We start from the raw sequence: 26,686 nt of genomic DNA on the forward strand, positions 1-26,686 counted from the left end.
TAATAAATAAATTATTAACAACAAGAAGAAGAGGAACGTTACATTTATATAACCTCTCTATCTGAGGGGATCCCCAAGTACATATACACCACCAATAAATGCAGCTAGCTCTGGGGAAGAGGCTGGCATGCTGAACCAAAGTACAGGAAGGGGAATTCTTAATCTAGAAAAACTATGGAAACCCCTGCACTTACAAACACTACTATGGGATATTTAAATGTCCACCCACAGCAGGCTGGAGCTTCATTTTGAAGTTCTCCTCAAGGTTCATGCACACTAAACTGCTTTGGCAGATAACACTGGTTTCAAATGGATTTTGGGGACACAAGGAATGCAGAATCAGGTCCTTTGTATGTATGTAGCATTACTACAGTGTCTTTGTAGGACATATGGAGAATTTTAGCACCAAGGGAGGCCGTAAAATTAAAAAGGGGAGCAAAGTTCACTGCATGGAAACGAAGCAGCATGTCTTCATGGCTACAGTGCAAAAGGACATTATGGTAGCTCAGCTAAAACCGAGCCATGAAAAGTAACACGCTTAATATTCAAGAACTTGCAATTAAAAACTCTCACAAACTGGATACTGATCAACAGAAAACTATACTTGGTTAGGTGTGGACGGCACGGGTGTGGGGGGAGGAAAGAGCATGTAAGGAAGTAGTTACGGCGGAGAAATCCTTGTCCCATATTATCTACCCCACACACAGACATCAGGAACAATGGACTGATTTGAAACCAACCCTCGTAATGATATGCTCCATATCAGAGCTTCCAGTCTGCTACAGATATTGTGGAGCAGCTGCCTGTCCCTCTAAGGAGAGTGCCTCTTGCATCACTAACCATTACCAACCAGCTGTTTCCTCTGAACCCTTTCTCTACGCCAGTTTGAAAACCCGGGGACTCCTCTCACCTTTCCTCACCAGAGTCTGCACAGGAAGCGGAACAGAGGGAAGAGAACAGGATATGAAAAACTAAATGCCACAGTGGTGTCCTGAATGGGGGTGAAGCAGAATACTAATGAAGGTCAGACTACAAGAAAGGGTTCAAATACTCTGACTTAACCTTCCTATACCCGTACAAGGCCAGGTTCCACTGCCATGGGGCCAAATGCTCTGTCACACCACTGTAAATCCAGAGTCACTCCACTGACTTTAATGAAGTGATTCTGGATTTACTCTGACGTAACCAAGAAAAAAATCTGGCCCCATCGTTAGAATGGACAAAGGAAAAAGCCCAATGATTCAAGTTGTTCTGAACCCCCTACAGCAGAAAAACAAACTAGATACTACTCCTACTCCCACCAACGTGAACAAAACTTCCACTGAAGTCAGCAAAACAGGTTTAGTCCAGAGTGTGCAATCACCATGGAAAAACGCACTTTCTATCCCTGTAACATGCAAGGAACCTGGAAAGAAGGAAATACCGTACCTTATCCTCATCATACAAGGAAGTGTGGCCAGCTTCAGGAAAGGTTGGGCTTTGGGGAGGTGAGTCACAGAAGCAACCCATCACTTCATCAAAGATTCTGAAACACATCCAAGAAACGCTAGTCATAAACAAACTACTCACAACCCAACGGCACCAAAAGCACACTCAGTCACCCTACCAATACCATCTTCATGGGGCGGAGAAAAAGTCATTCTTCCCCTCTGCAGACTTCAGAGCTGACTAAATGGAAACACTGTCCAGTACAAGAGCTAAAAATCAGGAGGTGGACTTGGTTTAAACTTCAACGAAAGCAAGCAAGCTAGCTATATTTTTTAATATATAAGCTGCTAGTGTCCATATCATCATTCTTGAGGTAACAGAGGAAAGCCTGAGATGAGAGCCCTGACAGCCTAATGTAATTGCCCCTCTCCCTGGGGTAATGCATCAGTATACATCAAGAGATAGATACTGAATGCATTTAATCAAAAGATGTATCATCTCTTGTGCGGTTTATTCTAGTGTTCTGTTTCATTTCTCCTGACATTTCACTCATCACGTCACAGGTGGCTTCTTCTGCTCTTGGCTCAGAATCTGGGCTTTTTCTTTGTTTGTTTCATAATACATGGGGGCCAAAACATCCTGACTGCACAGATGAAATGGTGGCAACGCCCCCACAAGAAGAGACTATGATTCTTCCACCCCCATCATGGGGAGCATGCAGATGTAAGATTTCTGATGGGTGTTGGGGCGAGTGTTGTGGAAAATTCATCGGCTCTGCTTGTGGGGGCTTTCCAATCTTTTGCGTAAGTCCAGAAGGTTTAAGACCAGACACATGCGTGTGCACAAAGACATACACCCAATGTTGGGAAGAAGGGCTCAATTCCAATAAGCATTTAAAAGTTCAGATGCTTATGGGAACCTTGACTCTGCAAAAATGCAAAATTCTGGTCAGAGGCAATCGGTTCTTATAGTATTTTGGAACTTCCAGTTATTCCAGCCAGACAACTAGGGGTCGGGACCCCAAACGCTTGGCAATTTTGGAACTTCTATGAAAGCGTCGAGTGTCGTACTAAAAACGGACAAAGACTATGACCGATCCCATTTAACCGCCCCCAAAACTATCCTGGCAAACGCGCACACAGAGAAATCAGTACCCATATCCTTACCTGACAAACTCTTCAAAAGTCCGGAAGGAGACCATTCCGCCCATCCGCTGGCACGGAGGGGTGAATGAGTTGTCCAGCAGCACATCACTCACACTTGCTACATGGACCATCCCGTAATGATTGAGGTTGGAGGAAAAGGACATTCTAAATGGCAATTCAAGCAGAGCTTTATTAGTGGATTGGATGAGGGGGGAACAAGGTAAGGTTTTTTATTTGTTTTGCAATTGTTTGAAATGCTGAAATGTATACAGTACAGTAGAACTAGACTGCGGTCAAATTAACCCTTTCACTACTGGGGTGGTAAACCTGTTCTGCTACCTTTACCCAGTCACCAAAATCACTGGAAATAGGACGTGCACATGGTACCCTTAGGAACACAACTGTGTTCTACCTGGACACACTTGGAACGAAGCAGCAGCCAAGGGTTAAGAAATATCATTATTCCCTTTTAAAAAAGATATTTCTTAAGAGAAAAAGAATTGAGCTTACAAGTGAATTATGACTATGCGATGGCAAAGGCATTTTTCTCCTGTACCTATGCTATGCGTTACAGATGAAACGTTCACAGATAAACACAAGAATAATTCTTGGTTATGGCATTTGAAAGGTTTAGTAAATCTTTACAAACACCATCAAAAACATGTATTGAAATACATTTGTTCTATTTTTTTTTTAAAAAAACAAAACAAAACACCTTTAAATTAGACACTTGCTATCCTCTTGGCTTCAGTAATCAGACTCCCAACCCCAACCCCTTTTCCAAATCTTTTCAGTAAGCTTACAAGCACTTCCATCCCACCTTACGCTATCTCAAGCTCCCACAGAAGGTATAGTGACTTCTCTAGAATGCGGTATTGGGACCCAGGGTCTCTCACATGCTCACACTTGCTTTCATATGCTAAACACAGTCTTATTTCAGTGCCTTCCACTTAATTCAATCAATGATAAATCTGGTCCTCTTTCTAATTTGACCAATTCCTCAGCAACAAAACCTCTTTGCATTAAGTTCAACACAACTTCCACCCTGTCGCTTTGATTGGTTTTGACTGCCTGAAAGCAGGAACTGCTGAATAATTCAAACAACTGGCTATGGAATGCACCCATTTTAAGGCAAGGGGACAATGAAAAGGCAGGAAGAGCCAAGACAAACAGAAGTTGTCTTGATCAGACACTGTGATTGATATAATAAGCACCACTATGTGCTCTGCAAGTGATGAGATGCACCCCGGTGATGATATTGCTCATAAAGAACGGCCAATTTCTTATATTAATAAGGGCGATAGGAACAGACTTGAATGAAATAAGAGGAAAAAACTACATAACAGACTTCCATTTAGCAAAAGAACGGTTAATCTTAACTGATCAACATTATTATCCGCCAAGGGTCTGATCCTGTACATAAGGGCTTGTCTACATGCTGCATTAGTCCACACTAGAGGGGGTGTAAATTTTAGTTCGCACTAACTGGCCTGTGTGGACCCGGCTGGCACGCACAAGAACTTTCCTAGTGTGCATTAATGTAGCCCTGGTTTAAACAGTACTACAAAACTTTTAGTGCATACCATAAGGATCCACATGGGCCAGTTAGTGTTCAACATGGTAGTGCATGTGAAAATTTACACTCCACTGGTGCCTGCTAAAGCACTGTGTAGACCAGTGGTGGGTAACCTGCGGCCCATGGGCCGCATGTGGCCCATCAGGGTAATCCGATTGCGGGCCGCGAGATACTTTGCTGATGTTGACCGTCCACAGGCACAGCCCCCTGCAGTTCGCCATACCCAGCCAGTGGGAGCTGCAGGAAGCGGTGGGCCGCAGGGATGTGCTAGCTTCCCGCAGCTCCCATAGGCCGGAAACGGTGCACCGCAGCCACTGGGAGCTGTGGGGGGCCGTTCCTACGGATGGTCAACGTCAGCAAAATGTCTCGTGGCCCACAGTCAGATTACCCTAATGGGCCACAGGTTGGCCACCCCTGGTGTAGACCAACCCGCAGAGTCAGGATCACATTTCCCACCGAATTTAATGGGAACAAATTGGGCCCTAAAAGCCTATCCCCATGGTAGTAAATACAGCTATCAAAAAGGTATTTAATCTTTTGTCAGGACTTGTGACCTCAAAGAGAGGGTTGGTAGAAAAAGCCACTCACACTATGAATGAAGTGAGTCCTATGAAAACTAGCTATGTATCCTCCCACTATCAACTGGGATCTGTTTTTCCTGTTCGGTAATGAATTCCCGGTAAATCTTTTTATACAAACTTTTCACTTCTTCATGATGGTCTGCTGCAGAATAATCAGAATTCATTCAGGGATCAAGTTTCCAAAGCCACTCTGTCTTTTACCCCACTACATTATATGGTATGGATTATACATTGGCTCTAAAGAGATACCTTACTGCTGGGTATCAACTGGTCACATCCATGACAAGGAAAGTATTTAATACCATTCTCTTTCATTCACCCAAATGTTCAGGAAGGTATTTGCTAAAGTAAGTGTCTGATTTTATACTTGTGCCACTTCAGGGGCCCTGAATCAGCAAATCACTTAAGCACATGCTTACTTTAAGCATGTGAATAGTCCCACTGAAGTCAAGCACATGCTTAATTGCTTTGCTGGATCAGGCCCCAACTGTACAGCAGGAAAAAATAAAGGGCCCAATAGAGCAACATGCAGAACTCCTGTTGGCCACACAGGAGCAGGACCAAAATACCAAACGATAGATTCCCAATGCTGCTTAATACACAATTTTAGGAGTTTTCCTTTGTTAAATTCTGTGCATTTTAAACAAACACATCCTCGAAGAAAATGTTCTAAGTGCAACGATAAAAAGTTTAAAGTACCAAAAATCTGAACAGCTTGCTCTACCTTTGAAACAACTTTAGGATTTTGCAACTAATCTCAGATCAGGAATCAGAAAGCTTTCAAACTTGTATACCATTTTTCCTAGACATGTTTATAAGCCGTAATAAATTGTAGGCATTTGAGTTTTGAAACAGTACAGATTTTCAGGCCACCTGTCTTCACGTACATTTCTTACCACTAACATAAGAATGTGAAAAAGTATCAAATATTTTTGAATATTATTCAAAACCACAAACATTTTTGGACTGAGAAATGGGAGAAAAATGAAGTATCCAAAATAAAACAAAAACATGCTGTCAGCTGATTAAGGTGTACTTTCATCGACTGGGTGAGAGGCGATGGATGTGCTATAGTGCATCCGCAAATTCTAAGCCAGAGACCAGAGCAGCACTGAATACTCTTCATCTTACACATCAGGCCTTGGCTCTCCTAGAATTAGATGTCTATTTCACTGTGATACCCTATCAGAGAGTCAGTGGCTACGTTCCAAGGAGGAGGAGTTTGGAGGGGAAGTTTTCTGCTGGGATACTCGTTTTATATGTCGCAGCAGGTAAGCTGAGCCCATTAGCAAATTTAGTTTTCTAGCTTGCCACATGCAAAGCTATCTTTTAAAAGTTTTTTAAAGAGCTGAAAACATGTTTAGAACAACAAAAAAAGGGAGAGTACGGATAGGGAATATAGTTATGATTCAGAGGGTCCCAAGTAAGGGGTAAGGATTCCAAACAAAACATACTAAAATGTTAAATATTAGGCTACTTCTTTTCTAGTCTACCTTTCTTTTCAAACCTTAAAAGAGGATGAGTACCATACCTGTTTAGCGTGGGGATGTTCCCTCTGTAATCAAACAACCACAGTTAGTTACAGATTGGTTAGTGAGAACACTAATAAAAGAACTGTCATTCGAGCCAGTACCTAGACCAGCAACCACACATTTATATTCACTGAACCGGAATTTGTTGCACAATCAAGAAAGAGTCAATGGGATTCGGTCTCAAAAAGAAGGGACTCGCTACTTGACCTAGCTTGCAGCAGCTGCTGTTGGGATGAGTGCACCAGAATGTATTTATCCACTTCAAGAAGCAAATAGCAACATATCATAGAGAACCATAGTATATTTGCAAGGTACCTTACATTTCTATAGCATAGTTCATCAGATTGTCTCATGGCACATTGCAAACATAAAGCAAGCCACAATGCAAGCACCCCCATTTGAAAGATGAGTAAACTGAAGCAGAGACAAATCAAGTGACCAGGCCACACAGCAAGTCTACAGGAAGTCCAGAAAAGGAACCCAAGTCCTGATAGCCAAGCCTTTACTTCTAATCAGTAGCCCACAAGCTGGCTCCCCACAAGTGCAAAAGAAATAAAGTGAACATAGGAGGGAAGGGAACTGAAATAAATATATACACACACACACTATCAAACTTTTAAGCTGGACACTGAAATGAACAAGCACATCTTAAGAATGGAATTCTGAAAACCCTAAAGGTTCCTATTATATCGTGCCAAACTGATTGCTGGGGTTTTCCACACAGAACAGGGCTCAATGATGTGCAGGGCAGAGAAGTAATAAGGGACACATTTCCTTGCAGTGAATGGAATGGCATGGGGCTTGCAAGATACATGCATGAAAGCATGTGGCTGCATGCATATCTATGATCTGGCATTCAAAATACTAGAGAAGATGCAATTAAAAAAGCACATACACAAAAAGGGATATCCCCCTCCCTAACAATAACAGAATAATGAAAGAGTACAAACTAATACCAAAACTTAGGGGACCATGTAACAGGACTCTTCAAGCTCTAGGAGACCCAGCCTCAACGTTCCCTAATATTACTTGCTATAGGTAAGACCCCATAGGACATTATGTTGAGAAGTTTAGGGCCCTGCACATTTTTCTACGGCCACAGTACAAGATACGGTCCCTAACTCTGCGTCTCCTCATGGATCCGTTTTGTCACAGGAGCGGTGCCCTCTCTATGAGGTGTTTCGCCATTGTAACATTGAACATGCACTGAATGTGACTACAAAGCAGACTGAGGTTTGGGCATGAGGATTTCCTGGGCTTATGTCTGAACAATGGAGGGGACCAGCACAAGGCAGACCCCAGCCCTACTGCTAATGGTACACAGAGGTGCACTATTCATTTTCCTCTAGAAGAGTCAGTGAAGAAGAAAGCTGTGCTGTAGAAGATGCCATTAGGACTGGCAAAGGGGCATCGGGGCACAGAGTAGCATACATTTTGTCTAGGTCGGCTGCGCAGTGTCTGTTTAATTGAAAAAAATTCTAAAGGGAACTGGATGTCCCCACACCTAGTGCACATGTTTCTGAACGCTCCCTGGAAGTCCTCACATACCTACAGGAAATGGACAGAGAAACAACTAGGTTTGAAATGACAGCAAATTGTGTGCCCCTCTCTCTCTCTCCCACAGGGAGCTCCCTGCTGCCTGGCTCTAGAATTGTTGTCAGTCCTCCCGGTATGTGGCTGAAGAGGAGATTACAGTAGGAATCTCAATGAAAAGAACACAAGATCAGTACAAGAGACCTCAGAGCAAAGAATGATTGGTTCTCAAGTTATACATTATTCACAGTTAGAGCATGTCATGGCTGCCCAGTGTGAAGTTATAACCATGTGGTCAAAACCCAGTGAAACTGAATACATTGTAATCTAGACTATCCTATTTGTAGCTGTCCTGAGATTTTTGGGGTGGATTTTTAAATTTATACATAATTTAATACCATAAAGGACTTTTCCGTATCACAGGTTTCAGAGTAACAGCCGTGTTAGTCTGTATTCGCAAAAAGAAAAGGAGTACTTGCGGCACCTTAGAGACTAACCAATTTATTTGAGCATAAGCTTTGCATCCGATGAAGTGAGCTGTAGCTCACGAAAGCTTATGCTCAAATAAATTGGTTAGTCTCTAAGGTGCCACAAGTACTCCTTTTCTTTTTCCGTATCAGGAACTGAATTGTGCATTATTTAACACACATCAAGAGGTCAAGTTTGGGTCTTTTCAGAATAATCAGCAGTGTAAAAAGCGTTATGGTGGTAATCAATCCACTTACTGGGCTGTGCTCTTGGGTTTTTAAGATAGTACAGTAGGTTGAACTGTAGCCTCTGAAAACACCAGCTGCAATAGAATGTGCTGTAGGCTCAGGACTAATCCCCTGATGCTTTGCTCTTGTAACTAATACAACGAGGAGTCCCTCTGACACTTTAGAGACTAACACATTTATTTGGTCATAAGCTTTCGTGGGCTAAAACCCACTTCATCAGATGCATGGAGTGGAAAATACAGAGGCAGGTATAAATCCACAGCACATGTGGATTTATACCTGCCTGTGCTGTGGATTTATACCTGCCTCTGTATTTTCCACTCCATGCATCTGATGAAGTGGGTTTTAGCCCACGAAAGCTTACGCCCAAATAAATGTGTTAGTCTCTAAAGTGCCAGAAGGACTCCTTGTTGTTTTTGGTGATACAGACTAACACAGCTACCCCTCTGAAACCTGTCATCCTGTAACAAAGTATCAAAACACTGGAAGGCTAAAAAAAGGAACAGCTTGTGGCACACGAACTAAGTGGATAGCAGATATCTCCAGGAAAGAATCACCAAACTTCTTCACCTTGACACCATCCTCTTGTATTTAAAAACAAACAAACAAAAACAAAAAACCTTCCTCTCCTAGCCGGGGGAGAGTATCTGTCTCAGTGTGAATTCAAACCACCTAAGCAGGCTGGTTCACTGCATGCTTTACTGTCAGCTTGCTGCTTCTCCTCAAGCAAACACAGGCCCTTCCCTATGCCCTCCAGCTGAATTTGCTTTACCCCCCCCACCATCTCTTTTTACAAGAGAGCTCCCCTCTGAAATTGATAGTAATGCATGCAAAGAGCCACCGGTTATGTCAAGCTGTGACTGAGTGCCGGCATAGGGCAACGCTTTCAAAATCAGGCAGCAAAGCAGAATCAGCAGAGGGCAGCTGAATAACCCACTTGAAGTTACTAAGAGCACAGGCGAAAGAGCCATTCAGCTGTCTGTGACCAGTGGCGTTCCTCCTGTGTTCCTTCTTTTCTGCAGAAGGATCCGAATAGGAGGCGGCAGAACATGCCTTGAACCATCTGTTTTGACTGGGTTTTTCCCACTACCCCCCTTTCTTTCCCCTTTCCCCTGCCACCCCCAACATTTCAGCCAGGCTGAATCCGTTACTGAAGCCCAATTTGCATAAAACTATCATTATTCCGTTCAGTTTGCTGCCCCTTCAATAGCCCCTTTTTTGCTCTGCTGGAAGATTCTGTCCTTCTGAAACAGACAAGCCAAGGGAGCAGCAGCACATTACTGCTGCCTGCTGTCTAATTAACATCAAACCCACAGCATGAAACTACAGGGATTTACAGGTGTCCTGGAATCATTTCCCCCTTTCCCCTCCTGATATCAGCTCATCTCCCGCTACAAGGAGGGGACCTCAGGCTACCTAATGATACACTAAGAGTTCTATACTCAACTCTCCAGGCTTACACAGCTCAGGTTCCAAAAGAACATAGTTGATTTTATACCAGGAGTCAAGTGATTGATGCAAGAGGTTGTTTCAATAACATCTGAAGCCTGCAGAAAAGCTTCCATTTTGCCAGACATTCACATCTTATGAGCAGGCCACCATCAAATGATGAAGCGCCAACAGTAGGGGGTGTTGGGGGGTTTTTCCCCCAAATCAGCAAGCACAATCCACCGCTCTAAAAGAACACGGACTTTGGCTTCTGGTTCTTCCACAAAATGACCTATTGAACACAGCAACGCATGGTTTGCTGTGCACAATAGTTTTGACCTCTAGTTCACTAGATGGCTAAGGAGAAGACAGGCACAAATGTCCAGGCGACACACCAAAAGACAGCAGAGGTAAGGAGAAACCATACACCACTGCAAGGCTTGAAATTAGCAGTGCTAGAAATCTCATCCTTTTCTAGACACAGAAAGAAGTGAGAGAGAAATCTGACAAACACATAGATACAAGCAGGTTCATGAGAGATTTATATCAGGTGCCTTTGAAATGCAAACACATCTAATGACTAAGGCTAAATTATGCTCTAGAAAGCCAAAAGGTAAAAGACAGCAGAATGTAGCCCTAAAGAATGACTTTGGAGCTAAAGACATCCACGTGAATGCATTAACAAACAGGTTACATGTAGGCAAAGTCACATGCATAGATATAGACCCCTTGCGGAGACCCCTTGCGGATACAAAATTTGTATTCACGTCCGATACACAAACATGGTCTGCAGATATCTGCATCTGTGGATATAAAGTGGATATCATCAGATTTGCAAGGCTCTAGATATAAAATTTGGATCCGCATCCATCTGCGATCGGCAGACATGGTCTGGGGACATAAAGAGGATATCCACAGATTTGCAAGGTTCAACACTTGTACATACAACCAATATATCTAAGTATGTCCTTGCCAGTGTGTGTGCATATTTATACTTTTCAATGTAGATGCTATATAGATATAGGATTTTACATGCATACATATGATGAAAAGTATCTTAAGTGACTCAAGGGATTGATAAATTGGTAGCTTAAAGACCATCATCTAATAAATGCAGAGCTGAGCTCTATTCAGCTGGCCATACTTTAGAACAGTCTCTTAAAACTATAGTCTGCCAAATAAGGAGGTGGGCTTGTACTGGTTTCATTGCATAACATAGAAAAGTGAGGCTATACCCCCTGCAACCATAACTTTCCCCCAGCGAGACTGCAAAAGCGTACTTGGATCACTTTATAAAGTGTGCTTATCAACACAATTCCTCACCACCAAAGATCTAAACCTATACCTGTAAATCCCCCACCACCTCCTGGGAACTGGGCCAAAACCTCCAAGTGTCTTTCTTCACATGACTACACCCACGGGACATGGTCCATGGCGTAAGCAGCCCAACCTCACCCAGGGGAGCCACATGAGGGAGAGTCCTCACTAACCCTTGGTCCATCAAACCTACCACCACCAGCACAGGAGACCAGAAACACATTCCCAACTGCTCATCCTGCTGTTATAGCAGACAGAGAGGTTGGGTTCTGCTCCACCCCAAAATAAAGAGGTGAGACATTGCATTCAGCCACTGCCAAGGCAGCTGTAATGAGAAGGACTGGAGGAGGGGGTGGGGAGGGGGTACGGAGAACAAAATATCTTGGGAATCACCTCGTCTGACATCAGCAGTTCCCTGATTATCCTCCAGTGAAACGGGAGCTGTTGCTGGGTAAAGGGCAGTTTGGATCGGTAGTGGAAGAACAGATTGGCTGGGGGCGGGGGTGAGATAATTTGGGGAAATATATTTTAACTAACAACTCTGACATTTTACTTGTCATATGTCCGTTATAGGTTGTGCATCTTGTGTGTGTGGCTTGTAAAGCTTCATAGGGCAGTGGCTGTCTGAATTTATGCTTATGCATCATCTAGCAAAAAGTTACCCCAATCCTGACTGGGGCCTTTGGGTGCTGCTGGAATATATATGTTAAACAATAAACTTCACATTTATTTATATCTACTGTTTGGAAATATTATTTCCACCATCAACATAGAAGATTTAATTATTTTCATGCAAGAAACACTGCATTATGAACTGATATAAATCATGAAGTTAACAAGGTTACAAGAGGAAAAAAGTTCTAGGATGGGAACTGGTGGGCATGTGAAAAAGATAGGCGGATGGCAGTGGTAACATCTTAGATAACTTGAGGCTAAATGGAATAGTAGTAGGATGGCTAGTCCTACCCAAGAAAGAGGGCCTACAGAAACCTGGGAATTGCCGAACTCACTTCCCTTTTCTCAAGCAAGCAAAGTGCTACCGCATGCTGCTGCTGGTCGTCCCCGAAAGGAATGAGGACTACAGAAGCGGTCGTGGTGACAAACAAGTTCAGGCATTGGAGACAAGAAAGATGATGGGAATTTAAAAAATAAACCAACAACAGTGTGTGGGTTCATCACATTCACAAAGCCTTGCATTTGTCCTACAAAACTCTGGGAGTCTCTGACAGATAAGCATTTTCAGGAGCTTTTATTCGTGTTACTGTGGCATCTCTGACTCAACTAGGAAGCAGCATTCAGAATAAAAACGCAGAACAGGCTGGATTGACGTCAACAAAAGGAGTGTGGCAAGGTCGCAGGGCTTCACTCTAGCTGTTCAAGTCCTCATCTGCACAGAAATCCTGACAGGCACCCTCCCTGACGGCAGCATTCCGCCATCTGTACTATGCCAATTACGTGGTCTCCGAATAAAGTGCCGAAAGCTAGCTTCTTGCCAAGTACAGCTGTGAACATTGCTCCCCCCTTACCCCACAAGACAACAAGATGAGACAGTCTTTTGGAACATGGTGTGCCAACACATTCTGAGGCTACCATGATCAGAGATGATGGCACAAACTGGAACCACAACTGTCATGTCTATTGGTAAAGATCAAGAGGAGAAAATTAAACTATTTGCAGCATCTAATCAAGGATGAGGGATGAAGATGATGTCATAAAGCGGAGATCCATGAAAACAGTGTCTGAACAACACTGAAGAGGGATCTGGAGGAACAAAGAACACTGCCACAAGGAAGCATCTGTCTGTGATCACGTAAGGTGACCAGAACAATTATGCTCTGAGTGTGTACGAAGGTGCTTACAGGTGCTTTTCTTTGTTTTCTTCGGGTGGGGGAGTTAAATGGCAACAATTGGCATTGTGTCTATATCATACTGAAAACGTCCAGGCAGAAGCATGGAAAATAGGGAGCCTCGTATTAAAAAGGCAATGCAAGTCTATTGCTCTCACTCATTAAAGTGAATCCTCCACGTCAGCTATCTCACCGCTGACCATCTGCAATGAGAGCAATGTCTCCATGTAATCCACAAGTTTCACACAAAAAGGGAGTGTGATGGGGTGGACAAACCCTACCCTGGAACCGGGCAGGAAAGGGTTAATGGCCTGACCTGAACACAGGCTGAAGCCAGCTTGTCTTGAGACACCTACCAGGAATAAAATGTCTGGAATGGAGGACCTTAGGGAATAAAGAGCAAGCAAGCAGGCTTCAGAGGTGGGCTCCCCTGACTGTGGGATCTTAGGCCTGAGGCAGAAAGGCTCTAGGGGGTGGGCTGAGTAGCACTGAGCTGAGGATCCTGGGAGACACCAAGCAGGAAATGAAGGACTAAACTGGACATTGCGTTGTTGTTTGTTCAAGTCAAACCCTGGGAAGGGGCAAGTATTGACCCTACACTGGGTGTATGGACCCCATTTTGGAGCTGATGGGAAAGTCACTAGCCCATAAAAGGAGGGAAAAAATAAAAAAGAGTTTGGATCCCCAAAATATCAGGGAGAAAATAAACCCTCCAGCTCCTTCCTAGTCACACTGCATGAAGGGAAGAGCATGACTAGAGGAGCAGAATGTCCATTGCAGGCAGCTTTTGGAGGCAATGTCCTGGCTTCGGAGAACATGGGGAAGGCTGGACTTTTTTTGGCAAGGGGGGTTATTATTACTATGAGAACAAATTGCTCCTACTTGGGACAGAGCCAAAATTCCCTTCCCCATGCCCACCCGAGGGGGGCAATATTTCTTTAAGGATAGGGGACCCAGTGGATATCGTGTACTTAGATTTTCAGAAAGCCTTTGACAAGGTCTCTCACTAAAGGCTCTTAAGCAAAGTAAGCTGTTATGGGATAAGAGGGAAGGTCCTCTCGTGGATTGGTAACTGGTTAAAAGATAGCAAACCAAGGGTAGGAATAAATGGCCAGTTTTCAGAATGGAGAGAGGTAAATAGTGGTGTCCCCCAAGGGTCTGCACTGGGACCAGTCCTATTCAACAGATTCATAAATGATCTGGAAAAAGGGATAAACGGTGAGGTGGCAAAATTTGCAGATGATATAAAACTACTCAAGATAGTTAAGCCCCAGGCAGACTGCAAAGAGCTACAAAAGGATCTCACAAAACTAGGTGACTGGGTAACAAAATGGCAGATGAAATTCAATGTTGATAAATGCAAAGTAATGCACATTGGAAAACATAATCCCAACTATACATAAAAAAGGATGGGGTCTAAACTAGCTGTGACCACTCAAGAAAGATCTTGGAATCGTTGTGGATAGTTCTCTGAAAACATCCACTCACTGTGCAGCCGCAGTCAAAAAAGCGAACAGAATATTGGGAATCATTAAGAAAGGGATTGAGAATAAGACAGAAAATATCATATTGCCTCTATATAAATCCATGGTACATCCACATCTTGAATACTGCGTGCAGATGTGGTCGCCCCATCTCAAAAAAGATATATTGGAATTGGAAAAGGTTCAGAAACGGGCAACAAAAATGATTAGGGGTATGGAACGGCTGCCGTATGAGGAGAGATTAATAAAACTGGGACTTTTCAGCTTGGAAAAGAGACGTCTAATGGGGGAAATGATTGAGGTCTATAAAATAATGGCTGGTGTGAAGAAAGTAAATAAGGAAGTGTTATTTACTCCTCCTCATAACACAAGAACCAGGGGTTACCAAATGAATTAATAGGCAACATGTTTAAAACAAATAAAGGAAGTATTTTTTTCACAGAACGCACCGTCAACCTGTGGAACTCCTTGCCAGAGGATGTTCTGAAGGCCAAGACTATAACAGGATTCAAAAAAGAACGAGATAAGTTAATGGAAGATAGGTCTATCAATGGTTATTAGCCAAGATGGACAAAGATGGTGTCCCTAACCTTTGTTTGCCGGAGGCTGGAAATGGGTGACGGGATGGATCACTTGATTGTTACCTCTTCTGTTCATTCCCTCTGGGGCACCTGGCATTGGCCGCTGTCGGAGGACAGGATGCTGGGCTGGATGGGCCTTTGGTCTGACCCAGTATGGCCATTTTTATGTTCCTATAGGGACTTAAGCTTTGAAAACACAAGTGATGGTTCTGTGCATCTCCAACAGAACATCTAAGAAAGGGCCTTTCAGCTCACTTGCCAATATGCAGGAAATTGAACTCTTAGGTACATTCCTCATCAAGGAGCAATAGATTTCCATTGAGGAGGATGATCTAAATAAATACTAGGAAAAGAAAGGATCTAAGAATTGGATTAATTTCTTTCCTAAGTCTGTTCTCCTTCTCTCCCAGGTGGCACAAAGAAGCAGAAATCATCCAAACCCAGTGGGCTTTGCACATAAGCATTTGCTTGCAACACCTTGCTGAGGAAGGTAGTTATCCCTATATAGCCTCTTCCAGGTCAGATTACTGCAATGTACTCTCTACTTGGGACCTTTCATCAACTTCATTTAGTGCAGAATACAATGGGCTGGTTATGTTGTACTTCTTGTCTGGCTTCCACCGGGTGCATAGAAAGTGTTCTTTTTGATCTATAAAGCCCGTTATGGTCGGGGTATTAAAAAGTTTCTCTGTGTGCTTTATCCTGGCAATGATCATCAGCACAGATTCTAAATAGGACAGAGCTGTATGTCAGCCTACAGGGGGTTCTCAGGAAATCAAAGCAAATAATTCCCAAATCACTAGCATTCTCTTCTGCTCACAAGATAATTATGAGCAGATCAGATTTAAAAAAAAAAAAAAAAAATTTTTTTTTAGGCGTGGTTGTGAGCAGTTCACAGCTAGCATTCCGTAGCAAATATACAAAATCGGAGCTGGCTTACTAAGCTATGATTAGTCAGATGGGGAAGTGACGTGGTATAGTTTCTTTTCTGACGGGATGAGGGCACAAGCACTACAGGGGTGAATACTCATGTGTGAGAATTTAAAATCCATTTTACAAATACCCCACATTATTCTTTGAAATATTCTTTGCATGAATATTTGTCCCAGTGAAATACAACCCCTTGGAGGTTCATAGGAAGCAGACACAAAAGGGACACAAGCACAGCTGGAGAAAATTCACGTAAACATTTGATCAAGCGTTCATGGAAAGTTTGCTGCAGCACTGAGCCAGTTCTAACTCCTGGTGGAGGACCCTGTCTTTGGAATTTGCTTCCCCCCTTGGTTTCACAGAACCCAAATTTGCAGAGCTTCAAGCCACGCTTCAAACACCTGATTACCGGGGACGATTTTGAAGAGTGCCTTTGGTTTGGCAGCAGAAGTGTTTTGTTGGATTAAGATAACACAGATTGGCTGATATATTGCATGTTTATCCTTTCCAGTGTAAAGCTTTGGACTGACAACAGGTCCTTCTTACAAAATGAAAAACAAATATGACACATACGGAACATGGACACGGAGGTGGATAAATGACGTGCCTAAGAACCTCTCAGCAAGTCATTGTCAAAGCCAGGTTTAGAACTTGGACTCTCCAGATCTGCTAATCTGATGCTCAAAGCACTTAAAGGTGCCTCTTCGGTTAGTTTAAACCAACTTATTTAGTGTCTTTTCAGCCTCCTGATTTCCTGTTATCTGGTACGCTTTGTGCTCCTGGCCTTTTGATGATTGCACAACTCTGTACACAGCAAATAGTGTCATTAAGCGCTGAGGGACAAATTCATTGCTAACACACGTAGGTGCAACTCTATTGGAGTCAATGGAATTGCACCCGCTTATGCCCGCGGTCAGTTTGCCCCCGTATCAGACTGGGCTTGGATGGCAAGGTGCTCTGATTCAGTCCCTAGTGAGGAGATGTTGAAGGACAGGAAACAGACCTAAGCTTCTGGATGTAGCTACCCGAGACTCAGTGTGACGGGGAGAGGAGATTTCTGAACAAAGCAGCTCTCCTCTGGGTAGGTGGGAGTTCTCATTCTCCAGCTGATCTTGTCTAATTGAGTTGGCACACAGTACTAGGACAGTGGTCAGCACAGACAGGCCAAACAACCCCCAAGCTACAAACAGAAGTAACTATGAGCACTAGCAAACAGCAGGAAGAAAATCGAGACAGAACAGTGGGACAGAGTATTATAAAACAGCTCCAAAAATAGCATGCAATTATTTACAAATATTCCAGAGATGAAGGAAACAGATGAGACCAAATGCATGGCCCATTTGTATCATGAGTGCTTTGCGCTGCTTGTTGAGGACACTCATTCATTTCAGAGCAAACCAGATTCTGAAAATCACTTCATAAAACGTACCGATGGATTCTCAGTGAATTGAGACTGTCCCCACTGTCCAACCCCATCAAAAAGAAAAAAGAAAAAAAATAAGGGAAAAGACATTTGGAGACAAAGAAGGAAAACTGCACTCTTCTGAGGGGGCTGGTCCCATTCTGCCAACCTAGTACGGATCAACAGTGCCATCCAGTGGCCAAAAAGACTCATCGCAACCTTTGGCTCTAGTGCTCTCTCAACTTCTTTGGGTGAAATAATTCAGCGTAAACTGGTTTCAAAATGTTCTCCCCAGGTCTCTAGTTAGGGATCCCTAGTGCAAGCAAAGAACCACCTTGATAATCTGAGAATCCTGCAGGGTGCTGAGGAAGATCAGATAATCGAGGTACTTTTCAATGTAACGAGTAGACGTTGGCAGATGTGACCCTTGTTTTAGATGACGGGAGTGAGTGGTAGATAACTGAGGCATTCGAAAACGGGGCAATACTGAGGTTCATCTTGATTAACTTGTCCATCTTGCTTAGGACTAACTGATACAACTCTCTCCACTCTTGCTCACTGAATTCTGTTCCAGGTTTTCCCCTGATGATATGTGACACAACCCTTCATAAACCCTGACTCCAAAGGTACCTGAATTCAGGCCTGACCTGTTTGGATGAGAGGTGGGTAGCATGAACTGGAATTCCACGACACAAGTGTTGTCCTTCAGCTGGCGATGCTGGACACTGTTCAACTCATAGGCAATGTACGCCCTTCGAACGTACACCTGGTAAAAAAGAAAGTCTTAGTCAGTTCCACTGGGCTGGGGAGATAGAAGTGATACAATGGAGGAGTCACAAAAAAAAACAAATGCCCCCAAAATGAATAGCTTCTGGATTTTTTTTTTTAAACTCAAGAAACAGAAGATCAAAATACTATTACCTGGAAACTGCTAGAAAAGAGAAACGATCCTGTCTCAGAGTGGCCTATATGCTATAGCCTTCAGAGGAAGGCCAAAACACATACAATGTACATAAATTTGCAATATTATTCTGGGGCTGGGGATTTCTTCCTGACCTCAACTGGTGATTAGTTTCTGCTCTGAAGCATGAGGATTGAAATAAGCAATATGTTATGAAAGAGAGAATAAGCTCCCCCAAATGCAGGAGAGGAGGCTACAGTTAGGTGAAAGCCAGCAGTTCAGAAAACTCACTGTGATACAAACACCACACAGGATTTTCTGAGTGCTATACATCACTCAGAGTGCAGACCATTTTATAAGGCACTAGCTTCAACCTCTGCCCCTGCAAGGAGGCAATTTGTCTTTAAACAAAGGAGACAGGTTGGATCTGAGATTTTGGTCCAGCCCATTATAAAGGTTAAATGGCAGACACCAAGTTTGGATCTAAACTTCCTCAAAATGTAGAAATATTTCTCTCTCTCCATGCTAAGCTCAAAGTTCACCTACCAGTTAGTTTTACTGAGCAAAGGAATGATGGTTAGGGCATCAAGGTTATAACACAGTGCCTGTTATTTCCAGAGTGTCAGAGGGATCCTTCACTCTCAACTGACCCTATACTAGAGATGGTCACAGAGGGACCTCAAGACAACATCTCAGACAGACAGATTGGGGGAAAACAAAGGAAGAGAGAGAAAGTTTGTTTTCAAGTGGGCAGAAACATACCTCCAGAGCTGCCATTCGCACCACCTGGTTACTATGGTAGAAAAAATTTGGTAGCACATCAAAGATGGATGTTTCGGACAGAATGAGTTTCTGAAAGAGATCACACACAGAAGGTTTTACAAGAGAATGTCTTGCTATTAGAGCAGAGCCAAAAGTTTCCATCGAAGCAAAATTCTGATGGAAATTTTTTTTTGCACACACATTTTTCTGTTTTCTGACAAGTGCTACTTTCTACAGCTTTTCTTTCATGCTTTTCATTGTGGCAGCACTTAGAGGTCTCAATCAGGTATCAGGGCCCCTTTGTGCTAGGCACTTTACAGGCATATAACAAAATCACAATCCCTGTGCCTTAAAGAGTTTACAGTCTAAATTCTAAGCCAACCTGCTGCAGGAGAAGCCACCTTGCAGTTCCCTAATTGCCTTGAGTCACAGTCTGTACAACACAGCAATTAACCCTTTCACAGTTACAAGGCAAAAAGGACAGGGGCCTGTGCCAACATCTCAGATGAGTATTTGGCTGCAGGACTAAAATAGCACTACAACTAGAGGACAGCCCTGCTACTGGCTGAGACTTTTTCGTCTTCAGTCTATGGGTCTGGGAATTTACAAACATATACTTGCTTTCATAATTCACCCACAGCCCCTGCAGAAAGGGCAATTCAGGGCACTGCTCTATGCCTAATGCTCAATATATTCCCTTTCACAGTGGGCTGCAGAGAAGTACAGGGTGATATTTTTCTGTGAAATTAATCAATTGCTTAAGGAGTTATTACATTAGGAGTGAAAACGTGTTTTGGAAAAGATTAACAAGCACCCCAAATCTGCACAAGCTAGTACTAGGAAAGCACACTCTTTCCAGCACTTAGTATTAAACAGGGACATTGCTAGAGTTGTGAGAGGCCTACACCTGACGTACCCTGGCAGTGGTCTCCTCAAGATGAGATCTTCCACGCAGACTTGGAGCCATGCATTTTTTTAAGGCAAGGTTTTGTGCAAAACTGGTACCATTGAGCTTAGTGAGAGGAAAGTGAGGAACCAGGAAAATGAATCCTGTAGGTACCTGTAAGTTCTCAATGCAGAACTGGTGTCCGTACATGTCAATGGCTGACAGGAAGATGGACTCCACCTGGTTGTGACGCAGCTCGTATGACGGCAAATGGGAAGCAATGAGAACCTGGTAAGACAGGAGGATGCAAAGGGTGAGTGCCAGAGAGAACTGTTATGCTGGTCCGTTATTAGAAGGATGCACTCCAAGAGCTGCAAGTCTATCCCACCAGTAGCCACCATACTCCCTACCAGAAGAGAACATTAGCTGCATGTGTGAACTCTAGGCTCTGTAGCTCAAGAGTGATGCTGCAAAATTTAGTCTCATTTGTGTATCTCTGTGAATTGTATTACTGGGTATTCCCCAGAGAGAAAGGGAACAGCTTCAATCAAGTTTCATCAGTGCATGTGATTTAGCACAGCAAAGCAGCTAGTCCTGGGGATTGCCCAGCTGGCTGTTAACTGGAAAGCAGAGCTGGCAGGTAGCAGCCATGGGGAGGCCTGCACTGGAGCCAGCCTTTCACAGTTCCAGAGCAAACCGAACACGAGCCACCCATGCCAAGTACTAATCATCCAACACAGAGATGATGATAGGAAGGGGCAGCAGCTCGCAAGGGAAAACAAAACACAACAGAGCAGCATAAAGATACACCCAAGGACTGCAACATCATCCCCCAGCATGCCGCTGAGAGGTTCAATAACACTGAATGGTTCAAGGACATGGATACAGATCTGGAGAAAACATAAGGTCACTGAACGGCTTCAAAACACCCCCATTCATTTTCAACGCTCATGCACTGAAATAAAAGGAGAGATCCCCGAACTGTCAGCTTCCCTGCTGAAGACTTTTAGACTGGAAATGGGGACTGCAGGGTGAGAGAAGCTAACCAGAGTTCCAGGATTAGCATTATTGTGCGACAATTATACCCTCCCACTCCCTAATAACTACAGACTAACCACTAGCTAGGGAGCTCAGCAAAATATCCAGGTTTACATAGGAGATTCAAATGATCATTAAATTGGAATCTTGGAAAGGACACTATCAAGATTTTCCCCATTATTTTAAATCATTATTTACAATATCCCTTTGGGAACTGGAAAGAGCTATCCATATTTCAATCTCCGTTCTAGGCATATCCTCTGGTTTGCTATCGTAGGGTTAGTGAGGAATCCCAGACTGCACACCCTGGTTATACATCCTAAACAGCATACATTGGCTTGTTATTGTAGGGTTGTTCATGAGTATTGGAGTGTTTTGGTTTTTTTAATTTGCTTAGGGATAAAAAAAAACAAAAAAACCACTAACCCATCAAAAGTCCTAGACTTTGCAAAACAGATGATTAAAATACAAAGCAAATCCAATTTTGATCCTGCCAAGCTTGACAAGGTCCCCTTTTAGCAATGATCAGCACAGAAGGTGCTGCATTTACCTGACGCGCTCGCAGGGCCACTTTTGCATTGGTGGTCTTGCTGAGCTGGGTCAGCTCAGTTAGAATATTAATTAATTCGTCTGTCAAGGTGGGGTCTCGGCCACACAGCTGATCCTTTAAAAAAAAAAAAAAAAAAAGACATTGGAAGTGTTGAAAATGAAGACGACCTCCCAAGTAACCTAGAAATAAAGCAACGTTCTTAGATACATTGTTGAAGCTGTGAACATTCCCCAATGCTTTCATAATGTTACATGCGGAAGGAAAGTACATGAGATGGAGAGGAAATGGGAGAGGGGAAGGAGAAGATAGGCAGAATCACTCATTTGATTGTTCATATGCAAGGTTGGTTGGGGCATCCAAGCTCATGGCAAAGTAGGGAATTAAACTGCCAACAAAATACAGCACAAACATCTCCCAACACCCAGCCTCAGCTCTGGATCAAAAGTCTCCCCCAGCAACAATCCAGAGTTCAAGAAACATTTGACCAGAATGAAACTCCTTGCAATGTGCAATGAAGATTAGCAAACTTGGCTCTGGAAAATGATCAGAAGGAAAGAGTTTAGCAGCTTGGGACCCTCTGCAGAAAACACCCTGTACATATCTTGCAGCACCACTTGTGCCTTTGGTCACACTGCCCTCTAGGGCTAGAACAGCTTCTTCTCTTCCAATGCAACAATTGACTCCCCTCTCCTCAAAGCTCATTTCTGTCAACCCCCTTCTCCAGCACGAATCACCACTCTAGTGATATTATGCTTCTTCCCCAGTGCTAACTGTATTAAAATCAAAAACAATACAACCTGAAGAAAATCACAAAACTGTAACAAAATGAATGACCTGATGGTTTCCCATAAATAAGTTTCTTTCCACCTCTTTCCTGGCCCCTTCATTCTCTTGTTTTCTCCCCCTAGGTCTGATGTAGGCCCTGATCTTGCAATGAGCTCTTTGTGCCCCTCTATCCCCAATGAACAATTGGGACCACATACTGTGAACTCTTGGGACAGAGACCAGGCCATTTTACTTGTCCATAAAGGCCACGTTACACCAGTGTCATTACATATGTTCACATACACACCAAAAAAACGGACCACCAGCCGTAACAACTAGAGAATGTCAGCATAACCATTTAGAAAAGCGTGTGTTTTCCAAACAGAATCCTTGAGAAGAAACTGCTAAGCTAATTCTAGACCCAAAAGATAGGGTAGGAAAATAAAAAAGTGTCCTCACGGAATGCACGACTAGTAAAAATTATTTCATGGTAACTTAAAATTCCAATGAGAACAGTTTGCTTAACATTCCCCAAATGCTGCAACATCCTGCTAAGCAAAACCGATTACAAGCAAAAGTGAAATTGACTAGTTCATTTCCACTGTCCAAACTGAGTGAATAGCAACAAGGAAACTAACCAGCACGAGTAGTGAAGTGTGTTGCAGTTTCAAAATTCTGAAAGAACTGAAAAAAAATGGCCATAGAAGGACAGAAATGTGTTTTCTCGCTACGTATAGGCAGTGCAATTCTGTAAATGCGTCCAGAGGTAGTTCTTAGCCTCAGGAGCAATCGCACAGCTTTCAACTACTCACAGTGATTTGCACGACAAGGACCCAAAGTTTGTAACCTGCGGACGCCTCTAATGTGTTTCTTTTGTACAACCCTCCTATACTATTGACATATCAAATGAATCATAGGAGGCAAATGAGAGATGAAATAGGGATTTGGGACAGCAAGCAGCAGATGGTGCCTTAAGCACTTGCAGACCAGAGGGCCCTTTTAAGAGTCAAGAAATACAAAAGGAAAGAGAAAATATCTACATCGCAGGTTAGATTATTTGATAAGCCTGCTGGCAGGAATGAAATAAAAATAAACCAACAATATAAACCTCAGAGACTTGCTAAAAATAAATTAGTTAGTCTAAGGTGCCACAAGTACTCCTTTTCTTTTTGCTAAAAATAGTTTATACCAACTCCCACCTCTAAGCCTAGCGAGTTTTAAAATTGTTCTTGATCCCCTTCTTTAACACTCTACGTCTCCTGCTCCAGCTTTATGCCATTTCTAGGAACCTACAACAATGGAACAGTTCAAAGTCAAATCATTTTCCGTTAACTAAGCTACCAGCTTGTAGACTATTGTCTCTGACTAACAGGGCTTAACAATGAACACTGTAGAGATGCCTGTGAACCCCTTCAAGTTACATTTGTGTCTGCAGACAGAGAATGGTTTAAGAATTGTTCACACAGTGTTTAAAAAAGTATATAGTTCTGTAGTACTCTGCCGTATCTACTTGTACAAAAGCTGGCTGCTGACAAGACTTAAGAGTTGTCATATGCTATGCTTCTGGAGCTTCATGGCAGCAGTAGGGATAGACCTTGGATCCTCCTTGGGCCTCTACATCAAGAACAGCAACATTAGCATCAGTGTGTCCTGACATGACTGTTGCCTGTGGAGGACAAACTTAACCACCCCAGATAAAGAGCTCAGCAACCTTTAAAATGCCATTACTTTCACCAACATATGTACCAAGAGGTCCCTACGGCCTGGAAGAATAATACAAAATTACAGATGAGAAGGAAGGATGGTCTTGTGGTTAAGGCACTGGACTGCAAAAAAATAAATAAATAAATAAATAGATAAATAAATAAAAAGCACAGTTCAAATTTCCAGCTCTGACACAGACATTCCTGTGACCTTTGGCAAGTCACTTAATCTCACTAGGCCTCAGTTCCCCACTTTATATTTCCGTATTCCCCACGATCCATGTGAGGATACATTCACTAGCAAGGCCCTTGGATACTATGGTAACGGTAACTGTGCAAACAGATTTTATATGACCTACTAGCTCATCCAATCGCTCTCTGCCAAGTGCAGGATTGTTCCCTAAAATATATTTTCTAGGGCTGTGTTTTAACAGTTCCAAGCAACTAGGCTGCCAGCATCTCCTTAAGGTGACTATAGGAAGAGGTGAGAAAGGAGGGTTGGGGGAGGGAGGGAAAAGAAAAAGAATAGAAGGAGTTGAGAAAAACAGATTATTTGAGTTTTCCCATCTCTCAGTGAGGCCCCTCCACCCTCTCAGAGAGATTTTTCCATCAAAGTGAAGACATAAACAGGACTCTTGGCCTTTAAGACTCAGCTTGCACAGGGGAAAAACTACGAAACAAAAAGTTTCAGTCCCATCCTAGCAAGAAACAATCAGTATGACAATAACAAAAATAAAAGCAGCTAGCTGGTGTTCCCATTGGCGTCTGCCTCTGCTGATTGGTGAAAGGAGCCAGCAAAGCCTCAAACCAGTTCTCTGACAAGGCCTAACACCTCCCCGGCACCCCTGTGTAATTACACACTTGAGTGACTGGACTCTGAAGAAAATTGAAGGCCTGAGCTGCAAACAGCTGCCATTTTCTCTCTCCATCACACCAGCATGATTACTTGAGAAATGAACAGCCCCAGCTCAAAGCTACTCCAGAATTCTCAGAGGAAATATGGCTCCGTGTTCAAATAATGAGATTCTTAAGGCAAGCGTTACTTACAATCACACCGGGAAAAAAAATAAATAAATAAATAAAGGAATGCCAGGGCCTTTTTATCTTACAAATGAGAATTTAAGAAACCCAGCCACAGTCTGGGGCAATCATTACTCTTCTGCTCCTCTTAGGAGGGTTGGGGGGTTTTTTATTTGGGTGCTTTGCATCTATTTTTAGAGGCAGAAAAACACGATGTCTTTAGCAAAATAGAAAAGACAACCTTGTAATTAGCTTTTTAGAAAGCAAGACTTCAGCTCGGGTTTACGCTTAAAATCACAAGGTTCTCTAACTCCCCCCTCTTTACAGTTCCGCTTTGCAGAGCATTACTCATTACTGGAAATTTTCTTAAGGTTTTGTTTGTTTTTTCAATTTATATCACAGAATAAAATGGGACACTGAGGGTTTTCACCTTCTTTTGATAGCGGGATAAACACAGTGGAGTTTCTCCCATTCGTGGGAGCCTGGAACTCACGGGGGGCTCAGAAATCAGCCTACAACAGTTATAAACCCACCCCTGCTCCCCCCCCTTTTCGGTGGGTTGGCTAATTTGCCTTTCTGAATACTGAGGAGGAACTGGCATCCCTGAAAACTGAAATTCTTCCAGTAGTTAACAAGCTAGACAGGCAACCATGCAGGTGGGAAGTGTCTCCCTGCTACCGTCAAGCAGACGGTTCTCTAGACCGGATCATTCTCAGGAATCTCCCAAGTTGCCATCTACAGTGTAAAATTCGGAGGCGGTGAGTTCCAAGATGGGGTGGCTCTATGGTGTACAAAGAACACGCAGTCCTACAGTCTCCTTAGACATTTGCATACAAGTTAAACTGAAGCGTAAAATACCTCATGGCCATGCTTTGATGCCTAACGCCTATTTGAAGGGGCCACCTTTTTGCTAAGAGGCTAATTCAGCCCTAGGGAAAAATGCATCTTGCAGCATCAAGGGTTGCAGCCGGTCAGAAAGCAGCACTGAAGTCCAACAGGGGGCTCTCTGATCTCACAACCATAGAGACTAACAGAGAGGAGCTGCTACTGAGCCTATGGGAGCAGAGACATGAAACTACATACACAGTGGTTCATAACTGAAGAGTTGGTGAAACCCCCAACGGTTATCCACTTGGACAGGGCAATATGTCAGGTCACTGCTAGGACCAAATTAGCCCTGATGGATAATAGGAAAGTCCATAGTTGAACGGCTAGGGCCCCTTTACCCTAAAAAACTGATCTGCTTTTTGTATACATGGCAGCTTGCAGCTCTGGTCTGAGAATCGCAGGCTGGCACGGAGTTAGGACCCTGGAGAGCTCCTGGAAATCCAAGAAGCAAAACAAAGCTGAACAAATACATAGTGCAGTCACTAGTGACTAAAAGGCAACACCTAGTGGCTCTCCAATGATCTACGTGAAAAGAATTATTTTATTTTCCGTCCCAAGTAGACAAAATAAATCACTGTCACAACAGGCCCTTGTTGCAACCTTACTGGAAGCCTGAGCAGAAAAAACTAAAAATTGGATGCTCCATGGAAACTGAGCTAACATCAAAGGGCAG

The 26,686-nt window shown here is 43.2% G+C and overlaps 1 protein-coding gene across 9 annotated transcripts in view; it reads right to left on the reverse strand.

The window, feature by feature from the left end:
• ACACA (acetyl-CoA carboxylase alpha) overlaps positions 1 to 26,686 on the reverse strand; it is a 206,454-nt gene that overhangs the window by 103,658 nt on the left and 76,110 nt on the right. For 8 of the 9 annotated variants that reach the window (XM_043531243.1, XM_043531244.1, XM_037880661.1 and 5 more), the window contains 7 exons: positions 21,638 to 21,751; positions 20,224 to 20,337; positions 19,164 to 19,253; positions 18,148 to 18,266; positions 6,262 to 6,285; positions 2,595 to 2,738; positions 1,429 to 1,525 (listed from right to left, as the gene is read on the reverse strand). In XM_043531243.1, coding sequence (XP_043387178.1) covers positions 1,429 to 1,525; positions 2,595 to 2,738; positions 6,262 to 6,285; positions 18,148 to 18,266; positions 19,164 to 19,253; positions 20,224 to 20,337; positions 21,638 to 21,751 — 702 coding nt within the window. The remainder of the gene's footprint in view (positions 1 to 1,428; positions 1,526 to 2,594; positions 2,739 to 6,261; positions 6,286 to 18,147; positions 18,267 to 19,163; positions 19,254 to 20,223; positions 20,338 to 21,637; positions 21,752 to 26,686) is intronic. The other variant, XM_043531245.1, reaches the window with a different exon arrangement.

Source organism: Chelonia mydas, chromosome 17 (assembly GCF_015237465.2).
Source record: "Chelonia mydas isolate rCheMyd1 chromosome 17, rCheMyd1.pri.v2, whole genome shotgun sequence".
NCBI classification, from domain to species: Eukaryota; Metazoa; Chordata; order Testudines; family Cheloniidae; genus Chelonia; species Chelonia mydas.